The sequence below is a fragment of the Blennius ocellaris genome (assembly GCF_963422515.1).
Source record: "Blennius ocellaris genome assembly, chromosome: 7".
NCBI classification, from domain to species: Eukaryota; Metazoa; Chordata; class Actinopteri; order Blenniiformes; family Blenniidae; genus Blennius; species Blennius ocellaris.
This window is the reverse complement of record NC_137656.1, coordinates 11,176,189-11,202,298: the sequence shown is the minus strand read 5'-3', so window position 1 is coordinate 11,202,298 and position 26,110 is coordinate 11,176,189. Positions and strand designations below refer to the sequence as shown.

Genomic DNA, 26,110 nt, shown 5'->3' with positions numbered 1-26,110 from the left:
AGCAATAGTATGAGGCTGCTCTGTTGCCTCTCTGCTGATGTCACGATGCAATGATTTCACAAGGGGGTGGAAGGGAAGGGGTGCAGTAATACGAGTTGGTGTCTAATGAATATGTCAAAATCTGGTGCATCACAGACCAAGACAAAAACAAACAAACAAAAAAAAAGCTTTATGATTTTAATGTAAAATGTGTATAAGTAGTTTACATGTTCTGCTTGTGCCTGCATGGGCTATTTAGCCACTTCACCTGATCCGAGGACATACTGGGGTTATTTTTTTGTATTTGAATACATTGTGTGAGTTATTGTCTGTCAGCGTTATCCATATCAATGACCGGCAACTTGTAAATGCAGCACTACCTTTCTCACATTATTGGCAGGGATCATCTGTGACCATAGCTTGAGTAATAGCAGTAACAGGAACTGAAGTGATATTAAGGTTGTCAAAAATAAAATATAGAAGATGATGTTCAGAAAAAGAAGGGGAGTATAACACCCGTCCTGCTCTACTTACCTACCGTAAGACATTTGTTTTTCAGGGATGTACTGCATCATTATCAGGATCAGGGAAGGATCCCTCAGGAAGTAGCACATTGCGCCCATTGGGAATGCAACAGTATTGATGCTGTGGCCTTCAAACAATGCTTGATTAAGAGGGGATCAGAAGGAATAAAAAGTGCCAAGAAACACTTGCCACATAATTTCTCCACCACCGGCAGAGTGCTCAACCCAAGGCAGGTTGGGTTTGTGGATTCATACAGCTAAAGATGGTAAATTGTGACCCTACTATCTGCATTCCTCAGCACACATTCACATACACTGAAGCCGCCCTCACTGGCTGTGCACCATTGCACAGGTCTTTCACATATCTATGCTGATGAGACCAGGTTCCAAGTTGAAAGCTAGAAAAGCTATGCTGAGAAATAAGTAGGATCCCTTTCTGTCCATACTCCAATAATCGTGATAAAGGTTCTATTTGTTCCATCCAAGCAGATACCATACAGCTGAAGGTGGGCACAGGACGATGTCAATCAAACAGGATGTGCCATCTTCCACACTCTCCTTACGAAATAAACAAAAATCACTTCTTTCATGTGTGCGTGTGTCATGGATGAGCAAAAAGTGAAAAATGGAAGTCAGACGCATGAATGTAACATACCAATAACAGCTGCATGGAGCTTTTAGGAAAAACAATATTCATCTGCAGTGATTTTGATTGACAGGGTGTTAAAAAAACCCAACCTAAAATCCATTTAGGATGCAAATGAAACACAATGAAGGGGACAATATGAACTAAAAATATATCTTATATCATTTGCTTGTTTGCTTGATGTAAGTTAATTTTGTGAAAAGCAGTCGGTTCAGGTCATCTGAGGAGAGACGTGCCTTTTAGGAAGAAAAAAAATGGACAGTGTTTGAGGTATGGCAATATGAATAACAAAAAAAACAGAAAAAGAATGGAGAGAGTGGGAGGATTATGAAATGCACGAGGGCTTTAAAATAAAAATGAGGGTCTTCAATTGAAAAGAGGCACAGAACACAGAAGCATTCAAACAACAAATGATGTACATTTGAGGCCGATCAGTGAGTGGTTTGTGTACAGAGGGCTGCTGCCGTGGCTGAGTTCCCTTGAAAGGTGCTGCAATAGCAACACATTTAGAGAAAAATGGGGTGACCAGGGGAGAACTATAAACAGTGATCTCAAATCTTGGTCTTGAAGCTTCTCTGTCCTGCATGTTTTAGGTGTGTTGTTCACCGTTGTAAATGACCTGGTAACAGCTCCGTCTGCACACTGGTGCACACGAAACAAAAAAGACATCTTGACAACAAAAGTGCATCTTGGTCCACTTCCAGGTACTTTGGTGTAGTTACATCAAAGTCTGAATGAAATGTGAAGGGGACACAGGCGAAAGAGCTAGAAGTGGTTCAAACGTAGACCATGTCAGACTTTAGAAAGACCTCATCTTTGCAGACTTCTTGATACTTTTTTACAGGCTGCCGGTGAATTCAGTGAGTTGATAAAAAAAACCCACCACAACAATCTAAAGTGGCTTGTGTTGAATTCGGCTCTGCGCATAGAAATGCTGTGGACGTTATGTCGCAGAACACAAGTCAAAGCTGATGTTCAGCATGGGTTTTGCTTAGGTCCAATGTTAAATATGTTGATTTGATCTTTTTTTGCGAAATGATTTTGGCCAGGTAACAAGGTTGACTCTAATAATTGTTATAATCAGGTGTGTCAAGGTGATACTACATCATTCTTACACACGGTCTTCAAATCTTGAAGGTTCAATAGGCCTCTTCAGAGTTCACAATCTTGAGTTCTTTTCATAGATTTCCAATTGGATTCAAGTCAGGTGATTGGCTAGGCCGTTCTAGCAGCTTTATTTACTTTGTCTGAAACCAACTGAGGGTGTTCTTGGCTGTGTGTTCGGGCTCATTGTCGTGCTGAAATGCCCACGCTGGTTTCATCTTCACCTGTGTAGCTGGCAGCAGATTTTCAACAGGAATGCCTCGGTACATTTTTTTCATTCATCCTTCCTTCGATTGTATGAAGTTTGCCAGTATGGGACATGGTGAATTTATGTTCTTTCCACTGCTTGATCATGGCCCCTACTGTGCTCACTGAAGCATTCAGAAGTTTAGAAATACTTCTGCAAAAACATCGGTATGTTTTGCAAAATAACTTTGCCAATGTCTGGAGAGAGCTCTTTGCTTTGCTTTCAAATTACTGGTTGATTTCATCTGGTGTCTTGGCTTTTTCAGATTTTTTTAGTTCAATACTTATCTTACCTGCTGTAGAATACGTAAGCCAGCCTGATGGCAGACCATCTAAATATTCCACGCCATGGCAAAATGCAACAAAAGATGAGGAAAGTGAGAAAAAAAAGGAATGGAGCGCTGATGAGGGGAAAGGAGTAGCGGTGAGAGTGAAGGATAGAAGGAGAGTGACGAGCTCCCTGCTGCGGCTCACTGATAAAGCTGCAATGGTCTTCACGCCACTGAGAGGGTGGAAGATAAATGAGAGGCAGGATGAAAAGAAAGAGACACAAATGAGATGTGAAGAAAGTGGAGAGGGTTTGGTAGTTGCCTAGTGAGCAGATAAGGACAACCCCACCAAAAAAAGGAAAACTGGACACAAAAATATGAGAGATATGCATGGAAGGGAAAAAAAAAAAGTAATTACGACAATAATGATGATAAGAATGATGCCGAGTGCCCATGGCAGTAAAACTCTGTCCACATTTACCTCATGGAAATCCTACACTTGAAAAGATAAATAAATAAATATGCTAGGATATATATATCTGCTCTGATATTACATTTTGATGTGACTTCTACTCACGCCAGCGATTTGCAAATCACCCTCTACTTAAAATTTCTGTGCTTCATTGCATGTGTCCCTTTGTGAAATAGGCCTATTTGTGCCAACCAGCTGGAAAGTAATGATGCCTAGACACACCGCTGAATAGTTTTCTAACAAGATAGTGAGTAATAAAATGATCACTTTGATTGTGGCCATGGAGCTCCAAATAAAGAGTCCTGATAAATTGCACATTGACTCACAAGCTTCACTACTAATAAAGACTTGATTAATATCACTAGGTGCAAATGTACTTCAGTCGAAACCAAGTGCTTTTCTCGCTGAGAAGAGGGCTCAGAACAGATTTAAAAGATAAAATACTAAAAAGCATGATCAAAAGCTCTTCACTACTGATTTTAAAGTACCGTGTTAAATCATGTCTAAAAAATAGATTTAACAATCAGTGACCCATGAAATGATCAAAATGTATGTCTCTCACCAGGAACATCCAAACCCAGTAAAATGGTTCGAAAAACAGAAAGCCCAACAACTCAGGGGCCTTTTATGAAGGCACCAGGGTGTGCAATAAATGGTAAAATTCCAGACACGGGTGTTGGTACAGTTTGCGCCAACTGGAGGAGGGTCATGTTTCCATGGTGATTGAACATGCCTCATATTCCAATGGCAGTAACAACAAAAAAGCAGGTCTGAATTGTTTGTGTGGTTTGCTCAATGATGCTCGGCTGATATCAACACATTTCTGGAGCTTCCATCAGATGGAGATACAGACAAGCTATCAGGTCGGTTATGGCTTGCTGTAGCATAGCTCATTGGACTAAAGGAGGATATTAAGGCTCATATTTGACACTTGTCTCATAGGTCAAACCAGTTCTGAACTGGGTCGACCTCCGGGGGCAACTGAACACTCTTATGAGCAACAACATTGAACGTACACATCGTTGTTCAACCTGCACTCCCATGTAGAGTTCTGTAGAGATACTAACCTGCAGCTGAAAATAATTTTCAGCAATCATTAGATTATTTAAGTTTGAGAAGAATATATGTTTTAATGTTAACTTTGAACGTGGCTTGGAAAAACATAATGGGAAACACAGAGACATGAAATGATATCTTTGGCTTGTTTTGTGGGATTTATTTTGAGTTGACTAATAATGTCAAACAAAATTGCCAATATGTTCTAAATATTCTCAAGTCATTGGAATTCAAGCATTCGGGGGAACACATCAGATTGAATTTAATAGACTGTGATTATGAACATCAAAGAATAAGATGGCAGAGGATTGTTTATGTGTTCGTATGCCAGTATTTATGGAAGCATAGTGAGAGTGTGGCTAATGTGTATTATTCAAGACAGCGAAAGTCTCTCTGTGTATGCATGTGTTTGGTTGGCAGAGCTGTGCTGGCGTGGCGGGAATGGGCCTCCTGAGACTAATCCTATTACCCCAGCCCCCCCAAACTCCTGCAACCATCAGCTATCTACTGGTGCCCCCATAGACACCGTCTCATTGAAGGATATATACAAGTGTACATGTGCATACAATTACTTGCAAAGGAAACGGAAATATGTCTACATGCCTCAATGCTTGATAGGCCACTAAAATGATCACCGATTCTTCAAGATCTTGTGAAATGGAAATGTGAAACTGAGGCGTCTTTAGACAAAATACCACCAAATATATGTCTATTAAAGTCCAAGTTAAGCAGGGCAGTTAACTCTTAATACATTATAACTTGTTGGGATCGCTACAGAATTAAAAATGACAGTTTGAAGCATGCTCGACACTTTAACCATTAAAAGTCTTTATATAAATCACTGCAACGGGTGAACCTGTCACACTTCTGGTTTTACACTTACATTTGTAACTATAATTTATTTTCTAATTCATATGAATTACATAGTTAGGAAAGTTCACTTCTAAGTAGGGCAGGAGCTTTAATGTATTTTTATTTTATAATTAGAAGAAAAATAAAGTGTGACAAAACTACTCATATGATTCTGCTATACTTGAACCTGCTACAGTTCCTTTAAGCTCCCGCCCTACAGATCTTGATACACTTGATGCAAACCCAACAAAATCATTTGTGATGTGCGAAACAGATGAGAGCATGTTGCTTTTCCAGATAAATTCAAAGTTTCAATTAAAAAAAAAATGGTGGAATACAAATGTGGATAAGAGCACAGGGGTGTCCAAAAATTGAAATGGAAAAAAGTATCTGTTACTCCAGTAATGCCAAACATGCAGCTGCAAGCACAGATACCAATGCCAACATTACAAGAGATAGTTGTCAACACGGCACTGTGTATGAAAAAAAACACACCATGAATTTGTGTAAATATATGCAAAACTATTATTGATTTACTCATCTAGCAAACTAGTTTCAAATCGAAAAACATAAATACGTCCTCCGTCTATTTTCAAGGGAAGTTTCAACATTTGAAATCTGGCAGCAGATATTTAACCTGATGTTTATCTTGAAGCTAAAATGCATCTTTGCAGTGACTAACCCAAACTCTCAGATGGTTTGTTACTCACTGGCAGCTGAAGAGCAATTCAGTTCCAAAACTGTGCGCTTACCAAAGGCTCTACATGCTCTTAAAACAGACACACAGCCTGGATGAGAAGCCTCTTGTCCTGGGACCAGCCACTCTTTGTTTCTGCTGAACAAACTTTTCCCTCCCTCTGATCAAATGTATGTCCTGTTTGCAAGTATGTTGTGTTACACACACAAATACACCTACTCTCCACAGAAACAGTAACTGGCCACAGGAAGAATACTCAGCAGCAAGTACCTTTCTCTGTAAAAGTCTGATTATACATCAAAACTATTTACTCATGGAGCAGCTTTACTACGAAAACTATTTATTTTTAAGTAATATCACATGAGAAGGAGCAATGCAGTAACAAATTTCAGCTTGGTTGTGATATCACTACAACATAGGTGAACTATATTGGACTGATATTACGCACAAATATTGTATGGAAGCTGATCTATTAAGCATCTCACTGAGGCTTATACACAACAGATGCACAAATGACAAGCACTTTTCATTCCGTTTCATTTAAATGTGCAACATTGGACATATCTACCAGAACACAAAAATACTGGGCAGCGTTTATGCAAATAAAATGATTTGCCAGATGGAATGTGACTCAGAATAGCTAAAAGCAATTGTGTTTGTGATTGCATATGTACTTGACATGCTTGAAAAGAAGGTGTGGATCAGCTCACATTTTAGCACAAACTGGGGTTACATTCCTGTGATGTATTTCCTGTGCTGGCCTTCAAGTTTTATTTACAGAGGTCACACGATATTTTCTCTTTCTTCTTAGGTCTTGACATCTTTTCTTAATTTCTTCTTATTGATTTTCCCTTTTTTTAGGTAGGACTTTACAAAATGTTTGTTTTTTAATGTGTGTTTTAATCACACGGTATCTAAAATGTATATTAAGCATTTTTTTTAAATAGTCAAATAGAATATGAATGGTTCATAATCATCATATGTATATTTATCTATGTTTTTATGATGATTGTATAGACAAATGGTCTAGATTCTAATGGGTATATTTTTGTATGCATTCATATGTACATGGGTTGTTATATCTCAGCTTTCCATTTGTTTGTACTGTATACCACATTCCATCAGTATACTTATCAGCTGAATGGTGGCCAATTACAGATATAACTGAGCATTGCTGAACAGATGAACGCATATTTGATAAAGAAAAAATATGTGTTGTGAGGTGCGTAGGCAATCAATCATGCAATTTAGTTGTAGTTACATGGTATCTTACAGAATCAGGACCAAATAGCAGTCAAACAAAAGGTGAAAATGACCACTTTACCATCTCAACAGTCAGTCAAGAACATTTCTTCTGTACAGCATGTCCACACTCGTCCATGACTCATTTTCAGAAGCTTGGATTGCAGCTGCAGATTCCCACATTTCTCTTTGGAGAAGCTCAGTGAGTCGCTACGAGTACAGCACCGATGGAGAAACAGAAGCATCTGCTGTTGCCTGAAGGCTTTTCTGTACAGCAACTCTGTTGTTGGTCCGAGTATGAATACTTCAGCTGATATTTAAAAATTCTTCGCATCTTACAAGTTAGTCTGCGTCACACATGTTTTAGTATCACAGCTCGGAAATTGTACATTTCTCAAAGAACTTCAGTCTCAAGTCAAATAAGTGAGTCAGATGACAGAAACTGCCCTTCAGGGAACCCCATCTACATCAGAATAAATAGTCAGTCGTATTTTAATTGTGACTTGGAGTGATCAAATTCCTAATTGAAATAACAGACAAAAACAACTAACAAAAAATAAATAAAAATTGCATTTGTTGAAAATGCTTGTGTGGACGTTTGTATATATAAGCCAAATCTTTACATTGATTCATTGTATTCTGCACAAACAAAGTAGAAAATAAACTATAGACACAGACAGGACACAAAAGAAGCCAAGCAGTGAGCTGGCAGATAAGACCATGCAGATAAGTCAGCGTTACTACATTCAAGAGGAAGAGACAGGAGAGGTCGGAGCAACAGTCACTGTGAGTCACTGTGAATCAAGGACAAAACCACAAAGAGACCCCACAAAAACGGACAGCGACACACATACCTCTACCTCTTATTTTCTCAGGTTTCATTAGTTCATGGTCTCCTGACTGAGAGGGAGGATTGGAGCTTGATTGCAGTAATTTCCTCACCAAATGAGGCAGCACAAATTGTAATACCCTAATCAGTATTGTACTAGAGGGCGTAAATGTGAGAGCGAGCAGAGTGTCACAAGGGCACATTAGGGAGAAAGGGAAAAAAAAAAAAAAAAATCCTACCTTTAAGTGTGGGAGTTTGAACAAGTATGAACACATTGATACATATGTTCATGCACTGGAGAAAAAAAAAACATGGAGGTGTTGAAGGTTTGTTTGGTGCAGGCAACTCGCAAATTAATTGTGTTCAGAAGAAAATCAGCGGGGGGGCATGACAGCAGCTGTGGAGAGTTTGAGCTCTACAATAAGATACATGGTGATGCTGAAGAAACAAAATGTATGATCAGTCTGTTGTCTGCCTTTTAAAACAAGCTTTCAGTTGCTACAATATTTGTGGGTCCAAGGTAGCGATTTATGGAGTTTTCAAACAGAAATGAATGGATTTCCACGTTGGGCAATGAGTACTCAAATATCTTAATTTGAAACATGTAGGCTGGGATTGTTTCTATGTTTACATCTTTGAAAAGGCATGAAAAATTTAGGAAATGGCACAAACTACATAAAAAACCTAATGGTCTTGATCGCCATCTACAAACACAGGTTGATAAATACTTTTGACAAATCAAAACTTGCTTTTCTTTGACTTGCTGCTGCATGCCTTCCCTTAAGCGGATTTGGCTAAGTGATGGGAAGTGAATAAGAATTGGTTTGCAATTGGGGCTTTGAGCGACAAGCTGGGTCAAACTCAGATACGCGACATCCCGTCTGAAATCTGGTGTGCCATCTGGATGCCACTAAAAGACCAATTTCTGTTCATTTGAGACACAATTCAGGAAGAGAAGGATTCAGTCAGCAACTTTTACAGCTTGGAACTTTGTAAAATGTCGTTAGGATGCACAGAAGAGTGAAAAACACACAAAAGAAAGGAACTTTTTAATTTTGAATCTCAATGGGATATTTACTTTGCAATTAAAAAAAACCCATCAGTGGTCCTTTTAAAATCACTGCAACAGCTGTGGATGGGGAATGAGACACTTTTACATAACTTATTTCACATTAGAAACGGTTACCAACATCCAGAGTTCAAATAGATTCAAAACCACTCAAGATCCACTAAACCGAGCCAAAATAAAATATAGGCTTTATTCTAATAATTGAAAACAATTTAAGATTTTATTCACAAATTGTCAGTATTTACTTGAGATGGACAAAAGAAACCCCCAAAAAACAAGAAGACTCGACTCATTTCAACTTGGCTATAAGAAATACAACAGGTTCCTTTTCCACAGAAGAAAGAATAGGCTTTAGTAATGTCTGGAATACATATTTGCCTGTTGGGAAAATCTATATCAATGCAAGATGGTTAGATAGGTTGTAAACAGGCAGAGAAAATGACGGTCACTAACACAGACGTAGACGCTGTCGGATCAATTCACTTCCTTTGACAATACCACCGTTATCTTTGGTTTCTCTGACAGCTCATTTCCCTGAGAGAATCTCATTGCGTTTTTCTGTGACATTTAAAGGAGATACTTCTGATAAACATTACTCAATAGCACACTGAGAAAATCTTACCACGGCTGTGTGTTTTGATGCAGCTTTTTTTATGAGAAGTTAAAAAAAAAGAGGAAAAAAAATTAATGAACCAGATCTGGCTCAAGTGTAAAACAAACACACACAAAAAAAAACATATTCGAAACTATGTGCTACAAAAATTATTTCAGTCTAATTTCAACCACTTAAATGAGTTCACAGGGTGAGGCACCGAAGATCTGAGCCTCTTCGCGTTCTGTATAATCTGTCACAAACAGGGTCGGAAGAATTTGAGCTCTTGTCTTTGGCTTTCCGCCGTTTTGACACCAATGCAACATTTTTAGACACTTTTATATGAAGTCCTTCAAAGGAATCGGTCATTTATTTCAAGTATTCAATAAGACAAGGCTAACTGCCTTCACCGACAGTTAGCTGGAACTGACTCCAGCACCCAGTGACCCTGAACAAGATGAAGTGGTATTGAAGATGGATGGATGGTATGGACATTAAATGCCAAAGAAAAAAGGGAGCAAGAGGTTGGGAGAACCAGTACCTCTTGCTATAGGGGCCATAAGGGTAAACCATGTTTAATTTATACCTCCATGCTTACAATGCCAGAAGATTATGGTGTAATTTAATAGAAAAAGAAGTCAATTATAGAAATACAAAAGAAAAATATATTCAATTAAAATAGATTATCCAAAGGCCTCTGCCTCACCAGACTACTCCATGAGAATCTGAAAACACTTGAAATGAGAGAAGTGTGAGGACGTTTTCTCTTTGAACTCTGCAATACTCTGCATGTACAACATTACTTCGAGAAGACATTTTCCATGCGTTGGAAGCTTAGTTCAGTTTTAGATCGGCACAAAACTCAAAGTTGTCAAATCGATCTCGATGCATAGATACATCAGTCAATACAGTTCAACGAAGAGAAATCTTCACACTGAAGAGTTTGGCTGCCTGAAAGCTGAAAGCAACAACTTAGAGCTCTTTTGCCTCTCAAACCCTCAAAGTGGCAGCTCAATGCTAACAGAATGACAAAAGTGGCCCAGTCATTACCCACAATAAAGGTTTTACTCAAGGAAAATCAACAGAAGCTCCTGCCTTCTCATCAGGCAATATTAGCACACTGAAGTCTTCAGTCTTCATTCCACTGCTGAGAAATCTTGAAACGGACATTATGGCTGTGTACTGGCAATGATGTGGAGCTACAGTACATACCAAACGGCAGGAGTCAGGATTCACTGTATGGTGAGACTGTAACCAAGACAATAACATTTATTAAAAGACACACATTATGAAGAAAAAAGTCTTTCAAATTGTCTTTGAATATAATTTCACAATTTTCCATAATTAAAGAGCATTACAAGATTCAGTCTTAATTAGAAAAAATTTGATTATTTGCAGAAAACAGTGTCAGTAATTAGTTTTTTTTTTATAAGCACTAATTGTAGGCAAAATGTCACCATGATAATGGATCAAATATTATTATGCTTTGACTTTTACGACATTTGTTTTTTTATTTTGTTTATTTTTTCAGGGACCATGTACAAAAACATTAATTTTGAAGAAAAGATGCCTCGTAGCAGATTTGAGCTGTAGTGAGTTTACATCTGCAGTCCTCACTACTACATCTACTACATTATACAGGCCAAACGCCTTGCATTATTGGTAGATATTATGTTATTGGCCATTATTACATGGTAGTATATATATATATATATATATATATATATATATATATATATATATATATATATATATATATATATATATATATATATATATACATACATACACACACACAACCTTTTGCACACTACGAACCATTGTGGTGGCGGAATCAGAAATACAGCATATATTCATTAAAGAAATAGAAATACACTTTTATACACTAAAATAAGACGTTCAGTAATTAAGAGTCTCACAGTAGCTAACATGTATATTTCTAGAACAATTAAAAAGAAAAAGATTATTAACTAAAGCCTATAGCACAGAGTGAACGTGTGAATTCACAAGTGCTGCAGCAGCAAAAAGTGTCAAATGAGAAACGCATGGGCACAGGAATTCCATCATGATGGTAGTTTTCACTCATTTTCATTTCATCATAGTTAAGATATGCAACCGACTTCACAAACGCCTGTGAAGCAGAATTCATAATTGGTGCTATCAATATTGCAAGATTTCTGGTTTTTGTTCTTTGTAAATTGAAGTGAAAGTTTTGTGTAATCAAAGAATTCACATGCCTTTCCGGAGATCAATGAGCCATTAATATGACAAATTCTAAACCTGAGATCACAAGACGAGAGAGGAATTTAAAGCAGAGTGAATCTCTTCCAGCAATAAATCAAATCAAAGAGATTGGTTCCCACTGTAATGAGCCACATACAGACTGAATGCACTACACACTGGTAATTAAGATGTATTAGGATCAATTTAACAACAGTGAATTGTTGGAGCAAAGATCAATTACGCTCATTACTTAAATCAGACTAATTAAATTCCAATAAATCTAAAGAGCTGACAGGTGAAAATCCTCAACATACTTTTGACTGAATCATCTGATCTGCACAGCTGGAAAATGAAAGACTCTCAAGCGTAAGAGGGTAAAATTATCTTAGCCTTCCTCATGGTTGAATGCATTGCATTTTAATGCCGGACTGCCATTTCGATGACAGCAGGGTACAGTGTTGTTAAGGTGTTGCCAAGGAGGAGTTTTATCATTATGTAGATACCCACGATAAATGTTTAAGGCCACTATAAATGATAGATATAGAATTTATGCCTGCCTCATGAATCAGCTTCAGGAGCTTGGCAGTCTTTTGATGGTTCCACACTGATCTGATTTTCTTTTATCGGGAAGGGAAACTTGGCATTCGCCTTGACACTGCAGCTTAGGGCGTGTTCACATTCCCCTGTTTGATCTGGACCAGAATTCTTTGAATGTTTGTTTCGGAGACAGCGCCGAATGTGAAAGGTCCTGAAATTGTCAAAAAGGCTGGCTATCACCTCTTGTTTATCTCCATGATGAGTACCGGTTTCTACAGAGACATACAAGTACAGCTTCAATTACTGCTAGAATATTGTATTTAGTCTGTTTTACAATTACAAACAATGCTGCATGATAAAGAATATTCATATTTATGAAATGCTCCTGTATCTTGTACCCTCTGATTGGTACTTTGAATGCATTTCTAGTGGCACAGCTGCCAAATATGCATTTGGATTTCACCTTTGAGTTCACTAATGCGGAAGCATTGTTTTTTAATGAATTCCTATAAAAGTGGATATGACCGTTACATTATAAAATCACATTTACCTAGACAGTTGTCATCCTGCATTACACCGTTATGATCCACTGAATGAAAGTAATCTGAGTGGAAATGGGAACAGTTATGTGATCAGCGATTACATAATTCCAAGTTTGAGTTTAATATTTAGGTCGAAATAAATTTACTTTGAATCCATCCATAGATTTGCTTAGAGTCTAAATGATAATGGAGAAACTAAGTGGATGCATAATGGACACAATCTAACAATTCAAGGCGTTTACAGCCGACATACGAGCTTGACAATCTCTTCAAAGTCCATTGAAGAAACTTTTTCTTCCGGAAACTCAGGTTTTTTCGCCGTGTATTTTTCCAGCATTGCAATGTTCCTGACAACCTGCTCTCTACTCTCCTGGACAAATGGCTGTAATGCTGAGAAGCAGCAGAGATGGAGACTCATTTTGATGGCTGTGTGTGCCTGAGGCAACACAAAGGAGAATCTTTATATCTCGTACTGCGAAATAACATTGTCAGAGGGGTCCGTTATTCAACAAAACCAAATTATGCTGACACTGATGTCTGGTTGAGAAGAGGGAGCAATAATGAAGCAAGAATAGCAAGTCTTCGTTGCCATCGCTTTGTGTGGCGCAGATTGAAATCACAACACAGCGGAGCTCATTTCCTATAAATACACACCTCCAGAAGACCTTTGCCGGCGGTTTGAACGTTCATTTCAATGAAATAATGAAAAATTGTTCTTCGGCATAAATATTTTGGTTCACTCTGAGAAATATAAGACAATACTGTGGAGCATTATTCTCAGAGATTTACCATTATTGAACATCAAAACACACAGATCCATTGAAGCAGCCGTACGATAAAACAAAATCCGTAATTTCAGATCAGAACACTTAAGACTAATTAATATAATGAATGGATTTTTTTTTTTTATAGCAAGTTTGAAGAATGGTTTTGACTATCATATTTTTACTTTGGTTATTATTGACATGAAAATGTGAAATAAGACTGCAGCCTGTGCTATGTTATGGCAAAAAAAACTGTCAGTGAGATTGTCTGTGCTGAAAACCTAATATGAATAAATGATATAAAAGACGTATGGATGGCTCATTCTTGATATATTATTGTTAAAGTTATTAAACTGGGCAGGAAAACCAAATCACCGTGTGACAAGTGCACACCAAATCCACAAAACGTGGTGGAACGACTCGACTCAATTTCCTCGTCAGAGAGACGATTCTGTAAACGTTTCACGGGTTTTAGGTTGAGACGCAACTCAGTGATGCTGAGAGAAAAGCACCCTGAGCTTTTTAATACGAAAACTAGCATAATCACTTTTGAATCTGAACATAATTGTTCCAGCTGCGAGAATAATGTTTATTATGTTAACAATAACAACTGCAGAAAGACATGTGACGCACAACACCCTCATTAGCCTAATAGCCTGGAACAAAAATCTCATCAGTAACGCATCCTGAACAAATGCCATTAATAACAAGACAAAGCATTCTGTTCCAATAAATCGATACCAAATTAAACAAAACTTATCAAATGAGACTTTGAAAAATGGGAGGGTTTCTTTTGTATTGACCTAGAATACTACTATAAATTCACAAGAGAGGAAAAAAAGCAGGGCGTCATCAAGTCTAATTCAACAAATTAATTAGAGTTCTATGACATCAAATACCAAATGTGTTATTCACAAGCCAACCTATTCTTTTACTTTAGTGTTGCTCAATATAGATATGTATAAAATAAAGGAGAGATGCAGAAAAAGTACAAAGCAAAGATCGTTTGTGACTTCCACCACAGGGTCAGCAAAGGGTCAAACTTCATGATTAAAACAGGAGACTGTCATTTACATTAAACATGCACATCCATTGTGTATCTTACCAACATATTGTGTTAATATATAAAATACAATGGAGGCTTTCTACATCTGTGTATTTAAGCACTTGTGCAATTGCTCCCTAATGGCCTAAACTTGTAACCACGAGAGAGATGGAGCAATGTGCCATTTACAAAAATTATGAGATGAGATGAGATTCCACTCGATCAAATCAAGGAGTCATGACAAAACATGACAGACGATGCTCAGGAGTGTGCCTATGCTTGGAACAGCAAGTACAATATGTCGTCTTCCTGGTTTGATCGTCCCTCTTGTTGTGTTGATGTATTCATGTTAGGATCCTGCCAATGGTGTGCCAGCACATTGCATGGCAGCCATCTCCATTATTGGGATGAGATATATATATATATATATATATATATATATATGTGTGTGTGTGTACAAAGTAAAGATTTCATACATGATTATGGCATGTTTGTAGTCTTAACATTTGTTATTAATTTAAATGTGTTAATTTTTGTGACCCTTCAAGGATAAAAATAAACTGAGAAAACTTACAAAGTAATGTCTTTCAAGTGAAAATATGCTCATTATTCAGAAAAAAAAATCAAACAAAAAACATTTGCCATGCTATCATTAGCTTTCATCTTTCTTTTAAATTATACATTAGACAAAAAGAAGAAGAAAAAAAAGTCTATTTGCAAAGCTGACATATTGGGTACAGGTTGTCGTCCTGTTTCTAATTGCTGGTTTTATTTCCCCAATCCCCTTACAAGAAAGCTCCAGCTTAGTTTTGCAACAACTTAAAAACATGATGCCGTACAGTGTGGTTTCTATCACTATTCACCAACCGGGTTGAGTGACCGGCCCCCTCAATATGTATTTGTTCATCCCTGCACAATTGTGTCTAATTGGGCACCCTCATTCTCTATTATTATGTCGGTGTCTAATCAGTCATTGGCAACGACTCACAGAAATGCAGCACAAAAACCTGTATGTGCGTGGTAGCGGACATTACTGAGTAGTAAAAAAAAAGAAAAAAAAAGAAAAGAAGAGGTTTGAGTGGGTGTGTGCCACCAGAGCACAACAGACAGAGCCCATGTCATTAGTACCCGGTGAAGAGAGTCTTTGATGTCGCCTGTCCTATTTGATGGTACTGGCCTTGTAGATGAAGCACAAGAATCAAATGATGCATTTAAGTACAGAGGCCTGAACACAGCATCGGTTAGCCACGTCTTGTTGTCTGAAACGCTAAGATCAAAGTGAGGCGACCCTTCGAAATCGCCCCAAAAATGAGAGTGGAACCGTCAACAACTTCGAGAACACTAAACAAACTCGCTCTTCATCCACAGAAGCAGAAATACGACTAAAGATTGACAATGCTGAACAACTGAAGCCTAGGCAGAGATTAAAAAAAAAAAAAAAAAAAAGAATGAATAAAGAAGCCCTTTAACATTTTAAAACATTGCCCATTTAAATGCTTTGCAATTTGTTTTTTCATCCTTGTGTATCATCTCAAAAGCAAGTTAAAGACGATTTCCATATATAGTACAATTAATCTGACCATTTTGAAAACTTCCATTCGTTTTTGATGATGGTAAGGGGTTAGACCGTTTTGATCACAAAAATAGTTGCATGTTTTTTGGTTTTTTTTTTTAAGTCACCAAGGCTCTGCAGACGTACGTTACCTAACATACTTCTGTTTTATACACACATTTCTTCTAACTTTAGAAGCCAATATACACATTTATATATGTGCACCGAGCTCACATTAGCTATGAACAACCTAAGTGGAGCTCTTTATAAAATATTTGCTCTGTCACCCTGTTGCTCCTAATATTTCTTGAATTTGAGCTAAAAAGCACTTTGTTGCTTATCGAAGAGAACAATCAAACACGCGTGCTCATTTAGAGGTGACTATTCAAACACCTTCACCAAATCCAAGGAGGACAAAGTGTTGGCTCCATCCAGAACTTTAGTTGTAAGACTGCTGCTGTGTATTGAGACGAGGCCACCCAAATCTGTTTGGTATTACTTCAGCACCTTCAGCCTGCTCATCCCCAGGGAGGTGACATTTCACACCCCAAGTGCCAGTTTCCAGGGGTTGCTTCTGTTTTTACCCGCTGTCCAAGTGTTACTCAACCTGGCTTTAGATGGTGGACATAGATTTCAATTAAGCGGCACACTGTGCAGAAAACATGTGTAGGCCATATGGATCTGATTGATCAAAATTGGAGCCCAAATGACACATCGTCAAAAGAGAGTCTGATGCACAAACAAGACAGTCTGCAGTTATTTTGATCTACAAACCACACCCTGTGTCTTTCACAGGTTCTCTCACACCAGCACAAACATAAACAAAAATGCAGATGTTAATGCACACCTGCTGAGGAGATAAGCTGAAAGAACGCCAACTTGGAGTCAATAAATAATCAAAAATGTCACAGGTCTTCCTTTCTCATTAACTCTCCCTTCAAACTGGAAAGTGTCGTATGCGCGCACAACCGTCACTTACACACATGCATTCATGCCCAACTGGAAGCACACGGGGCCGTAAGCATTAAGAAGCACAGAGAGGTGCAACTTTAAGTCTCTTCTCTATTCCCTGGAGCAAAAAGTCAGGGTCTGGGCTGAGGTGATAAGTGCACTGGGATACCGTCCAGCAAACACACACAGACACACACCCGCATTTAGGAAAGTCACACAAAGTCACAGTCAAAAATGAAGGGAGTAGCATTTCTTCATTCAAACACCAGAGCAATCAAATTCCTATATACATTTAATTTTGCTCAAGCACTCGTTTGGAAAAAGGCTACACACACGCAAAAACACACCAACACTATAATTAAACAGCATTTCTGCGACGTTAAGGATTGTTCGAATTTCTGAGCCTCCTCACCGTGACTGATAACTGAATGAACACATCCTCATACAAAATGCATGCATACACATACATGCCTCACTGTACAGTTTAATTGGTGTACATCTCCCCCCCTGGGGCCATGTATGGATATTCGCCAACATTCACGCTGATTTTAAGACTCAGTGGAGCTTTATATGATACATGCATTCATGTTGTCTTTAAAAGTGATTATGTGGTTCTTTACATGGAAAGCTGCAGGAGCTGTGAGGTGGTTTTCAATTGGTTCCGGGACGAACTTGTACATAATGTGACAACCTACTTCTTTGCTTACTGAAGAAACACATTTGTGATTGTGAGTGTTTTAATATTGCATGAGAGCCAGAGTGGCATAAAGGATTGCCACAAGGAGAGGGGATTAGTGCTGTGATCACAGGACAGAGTGAAAGCCACTTGAATGAACACAGAGTAAAGCAGAAATAAGCAGAAAGCCATGTTTTATTTGGGCTATTTGTATAAAAATCTAAAGCGTGAATTGAACAAGCGGGGGGGAAAAAGGCTTTAATGATTGCCAAATTAGATCTGTGTTTGACTCACCAGTTTCTTCCTCTTGTCCTGCTCAGTTGGAGGCTCCTCATCATCACTCAGCTTGGGCTCCTCAAAATGGCTCATCAGCATGCAGCTGCAAACACAATAATATTCAACTCAATATTAATAACCACATATAAACCTGCACAGTGGGAGACAATTTCAGAACGGGCGCACAGAAAGGGGCTGAATCCTCAGGCACTCATATTTTCTCCTGCCTGCCATTCATATTGGTTCATATGCATGCAGAGAGGATTACAAGCGAGACCTTTGTGCTTCGTCTAAAGTCAGTGTGCAGTGTTTTATTTTCTTTGTCCTTGTTACTTAATCCTTATTATGAGGAGAAATAAGGGAGATTGTCTTGGAAGTCACATATCCTGACTTTAAGAGGAATAAACTTCTGACAAGAAATCAAACTTACTACAACTTAAAGTCTACGCATTGATATCCAAAAAGATTAAATCTCTCCTATAAGAGGAACATGGATTTTTACAAAGAAAACAGAAAAATGTGTAGAAACTGACAGAATTCAATCTAAAGGTATTTTCATTATCTCAATATTTGTATAACAATGTATCAAATAACTTGACTTAATTAAACTATTAATTCAAATGATTTTCTTGAACTAAAATCTGCAATTCCACTTCATAGCTTTTTAGGGAAATAATAGTTTCAAGGCTTAGTTCATAAGCTTGCAACTTCAATGCTTTGGTTCTGTCTCATTGCTCTCACAGTGTTGTTTTTGGCCACAGCAGACACAGTTTGATAGTGAAACAAAAGCCCCTAAAAAGCATATGTACACTCTCCGCTGAGGTGCACCATTGGTGAAGAGCAAGTGGACACAGTGGCTGATTAGCAACTAATGAGCGAGAGAGAGAGAATATAAAGTGGTCCCACATTGTTTTCTCTAACTTCCAAAAGTCAATATGGCTTTCCTGAAAATACAGAGTGACCAGCATTTAGCACTATCAGAAGGAACAAACCCTATTTATTTTTACTTCAGGCAATTTATTCTAAAGCTGCCATGTAACATCTGATGGAATATATGCAGTAACACTACTATGTTGAAGTGATTTGCCAATTGTAATTTAGTTTTATCGCTTCAGTACATAGTGATTAATTCTCATGTATTTCAATCACAACACAGAAGAACCATTCAGGGTAGGCTACGACATGGAGAGGGAGACAATGACTTTACTGTTCATTCTCAAACTGTGTTAAGTTGGTCTGATATTTTCAATTTCACACAATCTCAGATGTAATTACACGTAGAATACATTCTTTGCTTTTTACTTGGAATCACCTTATACAAAACAAAGTCCCGTTCAACATAGTCACTCAGCTTCCCTCAGCACAATGCAGCCATTCAAAAATAAAGTTTTTTGAATGCCAATCTATAAAAGGTTTCAGAGGTTTGTATTCGATCGAGTCAAGCTTCAGGAGCACAGCTGCAGTTGTGCTGCTTCAAGTACCTTCAAGCATCTTCATTCATAATGCATGAGCTTTGTCCAAATTGCAACCTTCATTAATTTGTGAAAATAAACTGGAAGGTATTAACTGCATGATATACAAGTGTTACTACATGCGTTTGTCTTTTTTTTCCCTGTCTGTCCTTCAGTGAAAGAGACGAAAAAAAAAGTGTGAACACTCACTCTTTGAAAGTTCCCGTTTCTGGATCCTCCGTCATGATATCGTGGAGCGCCTCGACGCAGATGTTGATGATGCCACAGAACTTGTCCTGGATCACACTGATAACACACAGATTGTGCAACTTCATTACTCACAAGACTATTAATTCAACAGCTGTGTGTTTGTGTGTGCATGTTTGAATGGCGGGATGGTAATGGTCCAATGATGTAAACGGTCAAATCCAGAGCAAAAGCCAGGTTCGATCCTGGACACACTAAACATGATAGAGTGGCTGTCAAAAAAACATATGGCCAAGCAGAGAAGGCCATTAATCACCAGCATGTCAATGTTCTACACTTGCATACAAATGTACAAAGAAAACCCCAAAATAAAACACCTAATGGTAAAATATTACTGTTAAAAAGGGAAACTCGCAGGGTAGTCAAGAAAAGGCCAAACGTAATGTGGATAGCAGAGCTATGAAAACATTTGTCTTCTTTTATGATCCTATAAAAACATGCTCCCATTCCACTAATTAACCACATATGACAAAGGTGATTTTCCAACTGTAAAAGGCAGGTTTTATTCCTAAGAGCACACAATGTGAGGCTTAGAGAATAAAATTGTATTGTATAAAATTGAGGTTTATTGTCCGAACAAACAGTAATGTGGGCTGATGCTTTGTATCATTACTTCAGCCACTGTGGCACTTTTTTTTCAGAGAAGAATCTGTTTGGCCACAAGCTTGCTGGCTGGCAGAACCCAAGCTGTAGAAAAATCAGCTGTCATTGACGAATTATTTGAGTCTGGCTTTGAATGCTTTAGAAAGAAAGTGGATTTTCTCATATCAATAAAGAATAAAAAAAAGCAGGAAGGGAAAACAATATAAAGTGAACATGTGAGTGGGTATAGGCACTGATGCATCAAAGGCTGTCAGTTCAAGCGCTTGGCTTGGTCCACCCCAGTCAACGCTGTATGAAGGTCACCGAGCATCAAGTCTGGTAAGACATGGAAGATTTGGAGGCGAGAAGCTGCATAAAAGATGCATCAGCCAGAAGCAAACATAGGCCTGTGTCTGACTTGTGATAATTTGACATTTGATAAGTGGACTTTAGTTATTTACCATATCTCTGTGAAAACTTTTACGAGCACAACCTCAAAGAAATCCTCGTAACAAATATGTCTATGCACATTTGAACTCGTCCAAGTAATTCAAAGCTATGTGAATCTGGTCAAGTGGACTTGGTCATATTTCTTGGAGGACGTTTCACCCATTATCCAAGTGGCTTCATCAATCTATACTGTTCTTTTGACCAAACCGGCTCACTGAAAATATGCATGGAAACATTTAATCTGCTACGTCACACAGATCCTGACTTTAACTGATCCAACAATTAACTTCACAACTTCATCTATTAAAGGGCGCACATTTAGCTAAGAAAACCCAATCCCCTTACATGAGCACTGCTCATCCCATTATATTATAAAATTCTATTAATGTATCACTCAAGTTGTAAATTAGACACATTTAAACTCAGAAACATAAAAAGCCCCAGAAGAGGAGGGGGAAAAAATATTCCGACATGTTTTGATTGACAACAAGAGAACAAAAAGTTGTATTGGAGTGAATTTTAAACAGTTCCTTTCATTCAGTACTATTATCCTGGGAGGGTGAACGACATCACTGAGCACCTCTGCATCTAGTTTTTAAATAATAGCATCAAATTGGCAGCCACGGCAAACAACTGGATGCAGGTATTGAATTGAAGATCCCTAATCACTCGCTCAAACGTGTTTTAATTCCATCCAGCCCAACACTTCTGCGTGATTGTGTTCTAATAGCTGACAAGTACTGCTGCTTGGTGCCTGTCATTCAAATGACAACAAATGGAGACATGATCTGAAAGCACAGTGAAATAAATACAGACAAACTGAGGAACAGTCCTCCCTGGAATCAGCCATCGTAGCTCTTCCTAATGAAGCAATTCAAATGTTTGCCTCTTGACTTTCTGGTTGTAAGCCAATTTAAAATCATTAAAAATAGACCCTTAAATCTATTAAAGGGGAGGAAAATTGGTGTCAATGCCACTCTGTTGTCGAGAGTGATAAAATTGGTCTTTGGTGAATATGTGAATGAAGAATTACACATTTTTAGGACATAATAATAGATGTAGAAAAACATTTTTTCTTTGCAAAAGCAGACAGGTTTAGCTGAATAATCCACTTGGCTTGATCTTTAATGTTACATCAGAGGCCCAGACACACTTTTAACAAGTTGGTTCAGCAGGTGAAAAGTCAGAATTAAATGTAAACACCTAATTTATACTTTGAGGCTAAATTCAGAAAAAATAAGCAATGGATCTAATTTCACAGTGTTGTAATAATGATTAGAGAAATTATATTATGACAAGTGAGCTGAGGGATAAACAGTTTTGATGTTTCTGAAATCTTTATTCACAAAAACAGTCCTCACTGAAGTCCATGTTAACATGCATAAGAGTGGAGAGCTTTCCTGATCATTCTGAGATACCTCACGCACATAAATTGAGTGATAACTGTGTGATGGCCTTGACGTCTGAGCTGATCCCACCAAAACTTAATCAGGTGTTAAGTGAATCTGTGTTTTGAATTGAAAGACATTTTCTGAAGGTGCTCCTGAGAAATCACTGATGAGGATTTAATAGGCTGAACAAAAGTAACTGATGTGAATGACCTCATGGCTGCTCACCTTAAGTCTAAAATTAGCTTTTCAAATATCTTCACTTCACTTTAAAGTTAGTCTCGGTCGAATCCTCACAAAATGCTCTGATATTCAATGATTGATGAAAAGTTAATTTATTAATTTATCTCCCGATTAAAAACAAATGAAGCTGCACAAGTAAAAGCCACAAAAGTAAAGCAACAACAAAAATGCCACTCATAGACAGTGAATGAACTGAAGCCGGTCACTAATGAGTACAACATTCTTTTTCAGATTATCACCAATATCACTATTAACAGATCTTTAAAAGGTTAGTCATGTTCCACACAAATACATTATATACAAACTAAGACAGGAGTTTCCCAAAAATAGATCCCTGACTTATCTAACATCACTGAATAGAAGAATCAGAAATGACTAATAAGAAATGCAAAATTAAACACGTCTTTGCTGTAATTATCACAAGCCTGCACCCGTTTCTTAGCCCTCTAGCAGTGTCTTATTGTCTTACCAAATTAGTGCTGCTGTATAGATGGATAAATCGAAAATTTAACTGGTTTTAATTTTCTTTTTAAGATATCAAAACTGTAGAGAGAAAATTGGTTTATGTGTCAATTTAATTAACTCTAATATGCAAAGGTTCTGCAGGCATTGCAAACATTTCTACCACCATGAAAATGTTGAAACATTGGCTGAGAGAGGATCTCTAAATAAAACCAATTCCAAAACATAGACAGCACTGTTTGATGTTAATCTTGCTGCAAAATAAAACAATCACTTTTAATTCAAATGTAGACGTAAAGACATTTTGAAATCACTCAAAAATTTTGAGACACTGACCCATTTCAAAATAATGAAATTAATTAGATACCATAAAGTTTGTATTTATCAAGCAGCTTAATTTGATCACAGGTTTAAATGAGATTGTTCTTTAACAATAATTTTTTTTCTTTCAACTCAGCTAAATGTGACAGCTAATTTGTGAGAAGAGCCAACTCCAGCCTGGTCAAAAACCTTGTTTTTAAATGAACTTTTTCCAATCCTCTTTATCATTTAGTTCCTTCCTTGGAGAGTTTTTGCAGCCGATCATCCATCTGCAGCTCTCCCTATTCACTGCCTCTGCTTGTGTCAACAACAAGTCTCCATCCTCCTCCATTACATCTAAGGACTTCCTGTTCGTGCCCCGCTTGGCAACTCCAACTTCCTTTTTCCATTATATATTTCCATTATAATAGAGGTCCCACATCAAACCTGGCATCTCTAACCTCATCCCTAAACTGCTCAGCCTCTCACTTCTGCTATCTCGACATCTGTACTTTATTTGTTCACCTCGATTGTGTATTGTCCATTGCTCAAGAGGGCTGACCTCAGACACTTGTACTCATCCACCTTTACTTAATCCGCTCCTTGTTGTTTCACTATTTCACCTGAGCCCCTCTTGTACACACACACACACACATCGTTATGCATCTACCGCCCTTCAATCAAACCGTCTTTACTGCAGAGCTCCAATTCTCAAGGTTATTTTGTTATAATACCTTTTTCTTTTTTTTTTCTAAAGTAAGTAGTTAATACTATTAAGGGAAGAACATTATCAGTCATCAAGATTGTCAGATAATCAGCTCAAACTTTGAAATTCGGGACAACCTTAGAAGTTAAGAGAAAAGAAAACGAAAGAAACAATGTGATCATATTGAGGGCAACAATAGACAAGATATGGCCCTCTTCCAATTCTAGTTGTGCTTGTATACGAAATGGTAGATTTGTCATGCAGCACTTAATTAGCCAAGGCTGTCATAATCAATTGATGCTGCAGAAGGAGGAGGAGGGGATCGTAACAAATCGTCACGCCTGTCAATGTAGATGATTACTGCATCTGGACAGAGCTTTCCAAGATCTCGATAAAGACGTGCAACATCACACGGCATGGTAGAACCTAATAAGCTCAACATAAACCTCATAGTGACTCCTTCAGACCACTTGGGGAAGTTTCCTAAAAAGAAAAATCATGGTCGTGATTCCCTTCAAAAAAGAAACTGAAGGGAGAAGAGCTCAGACTTTGAAGTACCTGTCAGACTACTGGCTGCATGAGGAGACATTTGCAGCTTCAAGTGAGCAATCCTTTTCAGTTAAAGAAAAATAGTACGGTATGAACAATACACTCTGAAGAGTATCCTATCATTAGTGTGCCATTAATGTCGATTCAGAAGCTCGTAGACAATAAAGAAGGTGTGTGGAGAGAAATGGCTCTTTATCATTCAAACAATGGTTTTAAAAGTCTGAGATCAGGAGGAGCAGCAGGAATTCAAAATGTCCATCAACTGCCACACTGCACATATCACCTGACACCATCACCCTGACAATTCATTGTTACCTGAACGTTTTTTCCTTAAATTAAAGCTAACACAAGTGGATAATTAATAAACGTAGTCACTGAGACTATCATGATGTTGTAAAGTCCAAGTGGTAAATGGACTTCATTTATATAGCACTTTTCAACAGTGTGAGCAGTCCCAAAGCGCTTTACATTGTTAATCACATACACACATCCACAGACCAGTGGAGGCAGCCGCTATGCAAGGCGCTGTGAAGGAGCAATTTTGGGGTTCAGTGTCTTGCTCAAAGACACTTTGGCACGCGGAGCGATGGAGATGGGAACAACCTTCAACCTACAACCTCCCGATTCGGAACCACCTCTCGACCATTGTGCTATACAATGAATGCTAAATTGCTGGACATACTGCCACTGCTGCTGCACTAACATTGTAGAAATTACATATCTGTTCATACAACGGTCAACACTGATTGGTTGTGCAACCATAGTTGGCTCGACGACAGCCAAAGTTAAACAAACTGGAACTTTCTGCTCACCCCGGCCATTCTCAGACACCAACGCACGACCATCGTGCTACACAGACACTACTTCTATCCCACTTACACACTCAGCCCCAACCCCACCAGATTCTACCCACACACCACACTACAGCCCTGCTGAGTGCTGCGGTGTGAACATTTCTCAACTGTTCCAGTGGATATGTTTTGGGTATGGCATGGCTCAGTAAACTTCAACAACTCCATCAGAAGTTTTGATGTAAGAGGGCTTGTCCTCTCCGTGTACATATTTGTCCCATCAGCAGGGGAAGAGAAGTCCCCCAGGGTGGTGTTGGTTGTCAGCACAATAATCCACTAAAAATGTGATCCTGCACACATTTGCACAGATACACACGAACAAACTTTATTGACCAAACGCAGCAGAGGTGAAGTAATCTTTCTTCAAAGAAGATAATCAGTCAATAATCAAAACAGAAGTCCTGAAGCATTCTCATGACAGTTATTGTAGTTTGTATGGTTGAAAAGAGTCTAATGGAGAAAACAAAACTCATGTTGGTGTTGGAGTGTGTGTCGATAAAATATTTCCGCCTGATGACACATTCTGGTTCTCATAAGTTCGACAAAACGTTGCCACCTGCGTAGGATTGTATGCTAACAACGTTCGTACTGCTCTGCGTGACTGCTACTTGTATAGCGTTGATGGAGAACCGAACCGTTTTGATCAGCAAACTACAAAATACTTTTCACTCACTTTCTCCTTACATGCCCTGGTCTTAGCTGTGCCAGCTCAAAGCCA

At 38.2% G+C, this 26,110-nt stretch overlaps 1 protein-coding gene across 1 annotated transcript in view; it reads right to left on the bottom strand.

The window, feature by feature from the left end:
- Positions 1-26,110, bottom strand: part of ipo11 (importin 11) — a 115,790-nt gene that overhangs the window by 8,826 nt on the left and 80,854 nt on the right. Inside the window, exons 28-29 of the mRNA XM_080499990.1 lie at positions 19,805-19,900; positions 18,162-18,246 (exon numbers count right to left, since the gene is read on the bottom strand). Coding sequence (XP_080356116.1) covers positions 18,162-18,246; positions 19,805-19,900 — 181 coding nt within the window. The remainder of the gene's footprint in view (positions 1-18,161; positions 18,247-19,804; positions 19,901-26,110) is intronic.